The following is an 11,919-nucleotide window of genomic DNA, read 5'->3' as shown; positions in this document are numbered from 1 at the left end:
GGGTACCGGGGATCGAACTCAGGTCCTTGCACTTGCAAGGCAGGCCACCGAACCGCTGAGCTAAATCCCCGGCCTGGTAGAATTCCCTTTTTAACAAATGTTTTTCTTATTGAAGAGATTTGACATGACTCCCTTGGGATGGTTGGGCTGGCCTGATTGCTCCCTGTGAATACATACTGTGATTACATACTGGACACCTCCATTCCACCCCCATGAGCAAGTGATTGTCCAGGCATTGTGCCAGTAGGGCTGGGGGGATTTTGCAGGGTGGTCATAGTATATGCTTCAAAGAGGTAGAGTGGTGGCATGGGAAACAAGAGTCCTGGTTCTGCCACCCACTGACAGTATAACTTTGGACAAACCTCTTCCTCGCTGTGAACCTCTGTTTCCCCATTTGTAAAATAAAGGGCTTTGACTGTTTACCACAGGTTTCTTCAAGTACTGATGTTCTGTGGTTCTGTGATTCTAGGATTGTCTGGGGAAATATTGAGCCGCAGTCCAAGAAAGTCCCAGCTGCCCTTGCCTGAACTGATTCTCGTTGTCCTACACAGAGACCCGAGGGGCGGAAGCCGAGCGAAGTGGCACACAAGAGCATTGAGGCAGTGGTGGCTCGGCTGGAGAAACAGAACGGCCTGAGCGTGAGCCACAGCACTTGTCCGGAAGAGGTCTTCATGGAGGCCTCGCCGGGCTTGGAGGATATGGACAGTCTGGAGGATGCCGTTGTGCCCCGGGCTCTGTATGAGGAGCTGCTGCGCAACTACCAGCAACAACAGGAGGAGATGCGCCACCTCCAGCAAGAGCTGGAGCGGACTCGGAGGCAGCTGGTGCAGCAGGCTAAGAAGCTAAAGGAGTATGGGGCACTCGTGTCTGAAATGAAGGAGCTCCGTGACCTCAACCGCAGGCTCCAGGATGTGCTGCTCCTGCGACTTGGCAGCGGTGAGTGCCAAGCAGGTCATGTACCCCTCCACGTGGGGACATGTGGTACAGCTCCTCTTCCAGGAAAACGAGGGGGACAGGCAGGCCAAAACAAGTGAGGAGAAGCTAGAGAAGAACAGAGATGTGGCTTAGCACTTACTCCAAGGAAAAGCCACTCCCCTGCCTCAGTGGATCTGGCAGGAGCCCATGGATGCAGCATTGGGCACATTGTGCTAGGAGCCCTGGGGAAAGGGGTCAGAGAACAGAGCCTGACAAACTCTTTGTTTCTGCTCATTTGTGCATCCATTCAGCAAGAGTCAGTACCAGGGATGGTAGGGTCCTTCCCCAAAGATATCTCAGGATAGTAAGGAGAGCGAGGCATGGTCCTAAGATGTGTATCACTATAAGTCAGAAAGTGATAAATACCACAGGAGGGATGCTACTTAAAGGGTCTGAGAGTGTGGAGCACAGAGAAGTTATTTGTAATTGAGGCAATAAGGTAGACTTTAGAAAGGAGCTAGACTTTGAACTGGGTCATGAACAAAGCACATGAGAAGGCCAAGGGCACTCATGAGTGTGGGAAAACCTAAGAAGGGTAGTGCCAGTGTGCTTGGAGGGCAGATGCTAGAGGGCCTTGAAAACCATACCAGCCTGGTCAGGCTGGACTTATTTGGTAGGAATGGTACCCATTAAAAACTCTTGAACAGGGAGGCACATGGCTTAGGAAGTTTACTATAAAGGCGTATAAAACTGCTTGGTTTGTGCGCTGAATAACTTACTTGACTCTGATTCACACCTGATTTTAAGTCATTAGGTTCTTAGGTTTTCTTATTTAAAGGCGTGATAGGAAATCTGAAAGGCAGCAGTCTTAACTGTGGGGAGCAATCACTGCTCACTGGAGAGGAAAAAACTGAAGAGCTCCTTCAGAACATAAGAGTTCAGAACTGTGAAAGGTAGAAATAGTACTGAGGAGCTCACTATAACACAAGTTTACAGCCTCTGTGGCCTCCGGGACAATAATTAACCCTGAGTCAAGGTGCTTTGTTTGAATACAGGAGTATTCTAGTCTAGAAACAGAGGTTCTGTCCTCAAGGTTTAAAAGAAATACTTCACTCAAGAAGGAAAGATTCCATTTTCTGTGTAATATATGTGTGTGTGTGTGTGTGTGTGTGTGCGCGCAAAGCTCCAATTCTCTTTAATTTTAGACACATGTGCTCTGACCTGCCTTATTTGTATTTGCATGTACTTTTTTGCTTCTTAAAGTAGGTCCCAAGGACAAAAGATTCCCAAGATCAAAAGATCAAGGAGTTAGTCAATAGGCCTTTTTCATGTCAGAGTGGAGGAAATTAGTTAGCTGGAGAAGGCTTAGTTGTATTTCAGATGTCACTTAATTCATGGGCTGCTAATTTTCCCACTCCCCAAATATGCCTTTGCTTTGGCCATTGTCCCAAATCATAGCCTATAGAGGTTCACAGTAATACTAGAACTCACATGTGGTGTTGAACTTCAAAAGTTGTTAAAGTTCGTTATTGAAATAATATTTCAAAGAGAAACCATAAATACAAAACTTTATAAAAGCTGTGTTGGTCTTGGAGTGGGGGTAGGGAAATAACTGAATTTTTCAGAGTCAAAAAATATTTCCTGGTCTTCAGGTGAGTAATTTGTATTTTCATTCTGCTGTGTATGCTGTGCCTTTTTAAACCTCTTGGGAGGGTGACAGGGAAACGCACTAAGAACAAAACCTCTCCGTACCATTATTTCAGCTCCCTGGGAAATGACCTGTTTTACATGGTCTTGAGTTTAAACTCCAGAAACCACTCCTGAATCCCAGCAAGAAGACACTGCATTTTACATTAGCATCTACCCCTTTTCCTCCTAAAACTCTTAGAAAAACTTGACCCTGACTATAACTTCAATGTCTTGACCTTTCCAGGCCTTGAATGCTATCATGAGGCCAGTGTCTAGTTCTTCCCTCATCAGAGTCACTGTTGTCACCGCAGTAGGATGGACTTAAGCTGCAGGTCTGCCTGGAGCTCCCCCATCCCATGCAGTGCCCTGTGCTCTCAGTGTCATAGGCCGTGTGAAACCCCTGGCTTTGGCACCCCCTTGGCCCTGATCTGTGAATGCTTCATCTATTGATTAACATATGATGACTCAAGAATAGTTATGTGCCAAGTTCTAAGACCGACCCACACAGGTCTTAGCAGTCAGAACATGGCTTCCCTGTAAGAGTAACTGGTATATTTTTATGGAAAGAGTATAGTCTTTGGAACCAGGCAGGCCAGAATTCAGATCTCAGCTTCAGCACTTCATAGCTCTGTGGCTTTTGGAAACTTTCTTCCCTTTCTTTCTGATTTCCTTTCCTCATCTCTCTTTTTGTTTTCCAAAACTACTTATTGTTCTTCTGCTGTGTGCCAGGCATGTGTGTATGTGGTGAGTGAGAGTTCAGCATTCTCTGGACCCAGCCCTTGCTCTCTCCCCTGGAGGGCCTTGGAGTTTGATGAGAGAGACAGATAATAAAATAATCAATGACAGCACAGTACATAATTGCTGTCACAAGGACAGAAACATAGAGGGCTGTGGGACAGCAGGAGAAGGATCCCTGCCAAATTCTAGGAGATCAGAGAAGAAAGATTTCCAGAAGAAAAAGACTTCTAAACTGAAGGTTGAAGGATGAGTTTTTGTTGTCCAGGCAAGCGTGGGTGTGAGGAAAGAGTGAGGGGAAGTGTAGGCAGAGGGTCCCTACAGAGGAGCCTCAGTGTTCCCACATGTAAAATGGGACGGTTGTAGTCTGTCTGCCACCTTGTGGTACACAACATAGTGCCTACTACTCTGGTGATGATCAGTTATTCTTAAATCCATTTCCAAATCATTTAGTGGACAAACTAGGTGTCTGCTTTAGCTTTTAACTCTGGCTTCCCCAACCAGTAATTGGCTGTACAATATTGAGCAGTTTACCTACCTTCTGTGCCTCAGGATCTTCTTTCTGACTTGTACCAAGACTGGGTTAGGTGTTGGAAATACAGAAACAAATGAGACAGGACACAGCACCTTTTTTTGTTTAATCATTCACAAACTAGTAGGTTAAAGAAGTATTTTTAAAACTGGAGGGAGTGGTCCTAGGTGGCGGCCTCAGAGAATCCCGAGAGGATGAGGGGAAGCAGAACAGTAAAGACTCCACTGGAAAGGGTGAGCTCAAGGTATGTGAATAGAGTAAACTTAGGGTCTTTTTCTGTTTCTCCTTTTCCCAGCTCCTTGTTCTTAGCAAGCAAAGACCAGGGCTCAGGTATCCACCTCAGTTTTTAACACTGTAAGTACCACCTGGATAGTGTAATCCATTCAGGTGTAAGTCAGGTAACATCAGTTCAACTAAAGTTCTAAAGAGCTCTGTGAGGATTATAAAGAGTTGTAGACTAACCCTTGACTTCAGGAAACTCATAGGTCTAATGGAGTCATACACCCAGACATACATGACACCAGGCAGAAGAAATCGGCACTGGAACTGCAGGAAAGAGGCACATGATGATTTTAAATGTTATGAGTGCTTTATCAAGGCATGTAAGCAGAAGTGATTAATTCTAACCAAAGATATATAGGTAATATGAATAACAATAATTTGCATGCATGTGCCACCTTACAGGTTTCAAAGCACTTTGGCATTTTTATCTGTTGCAAGGTCAGGTAAGAATTATTATTTGAATTTGAGAGAAAGAAGTGTGAAGAAATAATGTTCCTGTTGGCTAGATCATAAGCTGGTTAAAATTTTTGAAGAAGGAGAAAACCATTGCGGCCTGCATATCTGCCTTGGCTCTTTAGAGCTGGATTGCTAATGCTTCTGTAACCCTCTGAGTTTATGCTTTGTGTTCTGTCCAAAGTCTGTTAAAATACCAGCTTTGATCTTTAAAATCCTTTGTGGTTGGTGCTGGCTTCTTTAGGCTGAGGTCTCTGATGGTGCCTTAGAAAAGGCAACTTATATCAGCCAAACACTTCCTGCTGGTTTCCCCCTCTATTAGAGGCAACATAGTTTTTGGCAACAGATGCTACTTAGATTTGAATCTGAGCTATATGATCTCTGTTAGTATATTACCTGTGTAATATTACACAAATGATTTAACCCTTCTCAGTCTGTTGTCTCCTCTGTTAAATGAGTATCTTAAAGGCCATGCCATCCAGACAGGAGAAAAGAGAGCCAGCTCAGTGATTGAGTCTATGTGGGCTCTGAGGTTAAAAAAAACAAATGAACGAACAAACGAAAAAACTACCGGGCTTTGGGGCCCTGGCTCTTCTGTGTGCTAACTATGCTACCTTGAAAAGCTTGGTTTCCTGGCCTTTAGTTGCCTCATATATAAAACAGAGTCAACAACAGTGCAAACATTATGGGTTTGGGGAGGATTCAGTGACCAAGGGAAGTGAAGATGTCTACTTGGAGGTGGGCACATTGCAGTTGCTCAGTAGGTCCTATATTAATGTGCAGTCATTTGAGCATGTACATGAGATAATATGTGTACAGCGCTTGGAGAATCACAGGTACTTGTCATTCTACCGCAGAATGTAGATGTGGATGTCTCACATATCATAATACTTGATCAACCTTAATGTCTTCAAATGTCCTCCTTCCTCTTGTAAATCCTTTGAGTCATAGTTGAGTAGTCAACTTTACAACTATCTCTGGTCTGTAGTTTGTAGGGTTCTCCACCTTTCCTCCCTTAATTTTCCTGGGCAGAATCCTGTCCTCCCATCTCCAAGTAAGTAACCAACCACCTTTTTGACCCCATCATTTTTTTTCAGACATCATTAGTTAGTTATGGCTGTTTTCTTTGTTGACTCTTCCAGCACCTGCTTATCTCAGAGCCTTTTTTCCATTTCTTTCAGCCCCAAATTCCTTCTTACCTATGAATAGGAACCCTAAAATTGGGCTTGAGAGAGTACTAACCATGACAGGCTGGAGCCATTTGGTCCAGTTGGGTTTTCATATCCCCATTGTAGAGGAGACCCACTACCTCAGAGTTCTGGAGCAGTGCCAGAATCTGTGCCTTGTAGCCGTCTACTTGGATGGCAGGAAGAGCTCTAGTGGCAAGAACTGGAATCGTTTATCTGAACAATACTGGGCACCATCCATTTTGAAGGACATTTTTGCACTGTTGACTGAATCAGAATTATCATCCCAGATTATTTTTCAGAATTGATTACAGAGTAGCTAAACAGTTTAAGGTACTCCTTTCCCTTTCTCTCTACTGTCCATTTTCTTGGAGGCCACGAGGATGAGGCTGAGGGACATCTCTAGGCTGTACCTTTGCTCACTGTTCAGGGAACTAAAACGTTCGAAGGAATTTGCTGGGCTTTTCCCTGTAGCCAAACAGGATTGTTCTTTTTTATTAGAATTGGGCTTTGCCTTCTGTAACAAACTTATTTTCTGCTGGATTTTCCAATCAGGAAATGACAGGTGGGAAAGTGCTCTTTACAGGCAACAGCTAGCTTCTCTGAATACTTGCCTTGAGTGAAAACTTTTATGTTTTCTTACATAAAACAACTTCCTTAGTAGATAGGATCATCAGATGGGGATACAGACTCAGAGATTAGGTGACTTGCTTGAGGCCACACACCCCGGAAATGGAAAAACCAGGTTTCAGATTGAGGCCTATTTTGCTTTTCCATATGCCAGGCAGGCTGTTCAGTCACACAAGCCCCTGCTCTACAGCAGTGTCCCCTCCTCTACCTGTCATCATGCTTAAACCTCCTTCACATTTTATAGCGGGCTCTAGGACTGGAGGACTGCTGAACTGTTAGGTGAATGATTCCTGCTTAATTTAAAAGCCACCATTTCTTCATCATTCTACCTTACCAGGCTAAATGGCCTTTAAAATGCCAACCAGAAATTTCCTAGAATGTTCATAGAAATTTTCTCGTGATAGAGAACCCTATCTAACATTTCACTCCCATCTTATAGATGGGAAAGTAAAGCCCAGAGGGGTGAATGGCCATGTGGAATATTAACTGTGCCATGTGCCTTATGAAATCTAACTATATGGGGTTTCATCATTCTGAAGCAGTGGAAGATTGATGTTCAGCCGACACAGATAGAATCAGTTTGGCCACCAGCATTCAGCAGGGCCCAGAGCCTGGGCCCCATCCTGGATACTCTGAATTTGCAAAGTAATTCTCAGAGCCCCAGAGTTCACCTAGTGTAGCCTCCCTGCGAAAAGATAACCTGGCCTCCTATAACATACCCTAGAGACAGGAAGCTCTTCACTGCCTTCTAGACCAACTGTCTCTTACTGACCATAAGGAAATGTTCTACACAGAAAATATTTATTGTATTCTTTCCCTATTTAAGATTCTGTACTGAGCACAGGGAAAAGAAAAAGATGAGACTCTGTCACTCTCTCAGAGGGTCACAATCTAATCAGCAAACACTGGAAAGAAGTGTGAGTGCTTTGCTCCTGGGCTGTCTTTGTTGGGAGAGGATGCAGAAGAGGACTCTATATATGGCTGAGGTGGAGATGGTGAAAGTGTTTGTAGAAGGCCACAAATTATGAAACTCAGTGGGATTTTTTTTAATGAACAAAGAGGAAGTGAATAGTGTCTTAGGCAAGTGGGGAGTCTGAACAAAGACTTGGAGTTCTAGGAGAAGCAGGCTTATTCGGGGAACTGAAATAGGATGTGGCTGAACTGGCCAGAGAGAAAGTGGGTTGGAGGGACTGGTGAAGCTACAGAGGCAGGCAGGAACTGCACTGGCCTCTACTGCAAGTGATTCATGGGGTCTTCTTCCCATTGGAGTAACCTGGGGTACAGTCTGTCAGCCATTGAGTTGCTGCTTTTCAACCAGCAAATCAGTCCACAACCATTTAGCAGGAAGGACTCAAAGCCTAAAGGAAGTATCAACCAAGTCCAGGGTTACGGATAGATTTGCTGGAGAGACATCAGTCACATGACTGAATTCTGCCTCCCTAGAACTCTTGCCCTTAGATGCACATTGTCCCCCACAACAGTGCCCCTCAGGTACCTAAACACAGCCCTTATGCTTCCCATCCCTATTTCCACTACAAAGCCTTAGATCCAACCCAGACAGTTCTGCTTCAGGACCAAAGACAAGTAAACATTTTACATGCATTAAGCACGTGTGGGACCTCCAGTGCTTCCTCAGTAGGACAAGCCATGCAATCCTGCACATTCACCACCATCTGGATGCTATCAGGCCAGATAGGTGGGCAGGAGGACAGTAGAAGAAACATGGATGAAGAACAAGTCCAGTTCTCCCTGGTCACCAGCTGGCCAAGCATAGGCTTAGAGCTAGAGATGAGATGAATCCTGGTGATACCCATGCCCTGTGTTCCCCCTCACAACTGGGAAGTTACCGCAGACCCTCTAGGAAGGGCAGAGAGCCCAGAGATGACTCTGTTGAGACAGAATCAACATTAGGTGAGAAGTCTGTGAAATCTCTGAGAAGTGCAGTTGGCTGACAAAGTGAAGAATGCTAGAAAATGCAAGGCTTTGGAGTTGACAGGCCTGGATTGGAGCACTCACTACCTGTGTAACTTTTGACAAATTACCTCACTAAGTCTCTATAAAGATAATATTGATTTTGCAGAACTGCCACGAGGAGTAACTTCTTTCACTCAACACTTGTTTAGTAATTGTTTGATATATGACAGGGCATATTGTGCTGGGTGCTGGGGATGTAGCCTTGAACATGACTATGATTGTCCTAGCCTCATCCCCTTGGCATTCACATGCACATAACACAAGGATGTTAAACAAATAATCATGCGTTAGGTGAGAAGTGCTACAGAGAAAAAAGAGACACGTTTCTTTGAAGGTACTTAACAAGATATTCAGTTTTATTCACCTGTCCTTCTCTTTAAACATATCTTTTAAAGTAGACATCTACAATTTCTTAAAATAGGGGGAAATCTTTGAGCCCCCAAACCGGGGGCATAGGTCTGCTTCTATCACTTGTTTCTTTCAGGGCTTCACCCCTTCCCTTGGGGCTGTTCCCACTCTGCTATGCTGTCTGGTCCAGATCCCCTAACAGAATGGACCCACCCTAGAGGCATCTGTACTGGGACTCTCCCAGCCCAGGCCTCATGCTACAGTTGCTTCTACTTCTGCCCAGCAAAGCCTATTCCAACTACCATTCATATAAGACACTCAGAAAATGGAGATGGAGGGGAATAAGTACCTGAAGAGCTGCCTCTTACTCCGATCACATCTCCAGACAACACTCACCCGTCAGAGCCTTCCAGGATCATTTAGCCAGCTGTGACCGCTCCTTCCCCAAATGTGTGCATATATGTCATGGTCAGACAGGGAGCCTGTGCTTTGTTCCTCTTGTCTTCACCGTATGATCACTACCCTACCATAGGGCCTCCACTTAGCAAGCTGTTGCCCTGCCTCCAAGCTCCAGCTCAGAAGCTTATTATCCTGAAGCCTTCTTGTGTCCTCCAACCTCATTTTCTTGTATTCCGAATTCTTCATCCAAATCCTTGTTGGCCACATGGGGTAGTAACAATATGCTGCCTGTTTCTCTCTGCTGCTGGACTGTGAATCGCTCAAGGCCACCTACCCCAGGCCTGGCACTTGGTAGGTAGATAGTAGTTCTCATTGAAGAAATGAGAACAAATTTGTCTCCACCCTTATCAGACATGAGGAGACCCATAGCCACAGAGCATGTGAGAGTGACTGAGGCCTTCCTGAGGGAGTGGTGAGGTCCACGGAGACAGATCTACCTGCTCAGTGCTGCATCATTTTTCTCTCTCATTGTTATGGTGTTTCTGTGTTCATATTCTTCTTCAGAATGCAGAAGCATCTTTAGTCTATTAAATCTAGAATGCCTTAATACCACAGTAGCTGTTCTGTATTTTAAGCATTATGACTTGATTTAATTTGCATTTATGAAAAACTAGAATTGTACCCGTAACAGAAAAACCTCCTGTTGACTACTAGAATAGGAGGCTTCAATCCTTTTAAAAGACCTGGTATCATTAACGTTTCTATTTCATGAGAAATCAGAGATGATATTTAGTGCCAAGCATTTTTTTATTTTTTGAAGAAACAGTTGATGTCTAAACTCCCAGAAGTCACATGAACAGTAACTTTTGCAAAAGCTCTTCAGAAATAATTGTATTTGTCCAATTTAAGATAAAACAAGAATGGATAATGGTATAATTTCATATCTTTTGTTTGTTTGTTTTGCTTGTTTGTTTGTTTGGTGCCGGGGATTGAACTCGGGTCTTTGTGCTTGCAAGGCAGGCCACCAAACAGCTGAGCTAAATCCCCGGCCCTTTCATCTCTTTGTTGTGCCAACAAAGCCCCTTTCTCTGTTCATCATCCCCATCTTCTGGGAGAAGCCACAAGGGCTTCAAGGGGTAAATACAGTCAGGATTTGTAACAGGTTTTTCTAACATTCAATCCATTGCTCGTCCATGGAGTCACAGGCACTAGTATCCGTTGTCACAGTGTTTCACATGCTAAATTATGAACTTCCCCAGAGCTAGAATACCTTTTATTTGTCCCTGCATCCCCACTGCAGGGACTCACAGAGCATAGATCTTGATGTGCAAGGCAGAGGTTATGTGATAAATGGGCTCATGAATGATTAAAGGAAAAGTCAAGCACTACCCTTTATACTCACTTAAAGGCTGCCTTTACTCAGCTAAGAGGTTTCTCTCCATGGAAAGGTATATTTTCCCCAAAATAAACTTCAAGTGTGTGTCAATAGCAAAATGCAAGTGGATCAAGAGGCCTTTCTTTTTATTCCTACTCTTCTCACAGAGTGAAAAAGGTTCCTTTGTTACCTAAAATATCTGTGCCAAATCTCACAATACTTTCTCTTAATGCAAGTGCTTATTATTGTGGCTAATTTGGTCACACGTGTTTGAAAGAGAACAATGCCTCAGAAATTTTTAAAAAGCAAAACAGCAGTCTGAAGCATTTGTTGTAATGAGATGTAAATTGCCAACATTGGGGAGTGGATCCTACTAAATTTTGCAATGAAGTGACCTCCCCCCAAAATTAAAAGTGCCAGAGGCTCTCCCTCCTCTCTTCAAAGAAACCACATGTCATTTTTTTGTTGTTGTTCCTTTTATTCCTGGCTCTGCCGTGCCAAGCACTGTGCTTTATTGACTGATGCCTCCCTGCATTCATCTGCCATCCTCTGAGCCTCAGTCCTGGGCTCCAGCAGCCTGCTGCGTGTGGCTCTTAGAAATACTGGCGGGTAGGATGCTGAGGTTCAAAGAGCTGAAGTGACCTGTCTAAGGTCACACGGCTGGGTTCACACCCCAGTCTGCTGAAAGGTTCCTTTCACGATGTGCCTTCTACTGGTTTTTCTAGTGGGCCTCTTCTCTGAGGATGGAGTGCCAGGTGCCTTCTGTGTATAAGGCCCTGGGAGGAGGAAGCTGTTACTAAAAGTGGCAAGCAGGTGTTAAATTGTACTCTCCAAGCACTGAAGATCCCAGTAAGATAAACTTGCTGCTTAACCAAACCCTATCAATGTGTGTGTGTGTGTGTGTGTGTGTGTGTGTGTGTGTGTGTGTGTGTGTGTGTGTAGTGGGTAGATTACAAAGAAACACTGTGTGCCAGGCCTATGCTAGGCACTGGGGATAAAAGCAGACCTTGGTTCACAGAGTTCACAGTCTGGCAGAAACAAAAGCACACAAGTATAACGTGTGTTAAAATGGGCAGTGGAGTGCTGGTTTACCCAGCACCCATACCATGCCAGACTCTGAAGTAACCATCTCATATATGTGGTCAAATCTTGCATTTTCAATTCTGCCAAGTTGCTGTTGTCTCTCCATTCAGGTTAGGCAAGATGGTCAGAGAAGTTAAATAATTATTTATGTGGACATTGTCTCCTGAGAGTTGAATTTGAACAAAATGCTGGCCAAACTTTGTTCTCTGACATAAAAACACACCAGCCCTGCTGCCTCCAGCCTCACAGCCTAGTTAGAGACTGAAAGAAAAATAAATGAGGCCATAAGTCTGGTGGGTTTGGGGTAGGTGGGAGGG

At 44.3% G+C, this 11,919-nt stretch overlaps 2 protein-coding genes across 8 annotated transcripts in view; both read left to right on the top strand.

The window, feature by feature from the left end:
* Agbl4 (ATP/GTP binding protein like 4) overlaps positions 1–11,919 on the top strand; it is a 1,213,327-nt gene that overhangs the window by 978,196 nt on the left and 223,212 nt on the right. The gene's annotated exons all lie outside the window — the stretch shown is intronic.
* The window catches only part of Bend5 (BEN domain containing 5), a 45,391-nt gene that overhangs the window by 16,509 nt on the left and 16,963 nt on the right, over positions 1–11,919 (top strand). For all 4 annotated transcript variants that reach the window (XM_010610278.2, XM_010610277.2, XM_019205413.2 and 1 more), the window contains exon 3: positions 552–936. In XM_010610278.2, the coding sequence (XP_010608580.1) occupies positions 552–936 (385 nt within the window). The remainder of the gene's footprint in view (positions 1–551; positions 937–11,919) is intronic.

Source organism: Fukomys damarensis, unplaced genomic scaffold (genome assembly GCF_012274545.1).
Source record: "Fukomys damarensis isolate Sample0158 unplaced genomic scaffold, DMR_v1.0_HiC HiC_scaffold_23, whole genome shotgun sequence".
Classification (NCBI taxonomy): Eukaryota; Metazoa; Chordata; class Mammalia; order Rodentia; family Bathyergidae; genus Fukomys; species Fukomys damarensis.
This window is presented reverse-complemented; position numbering and strand designations above follow the sequence as displayed.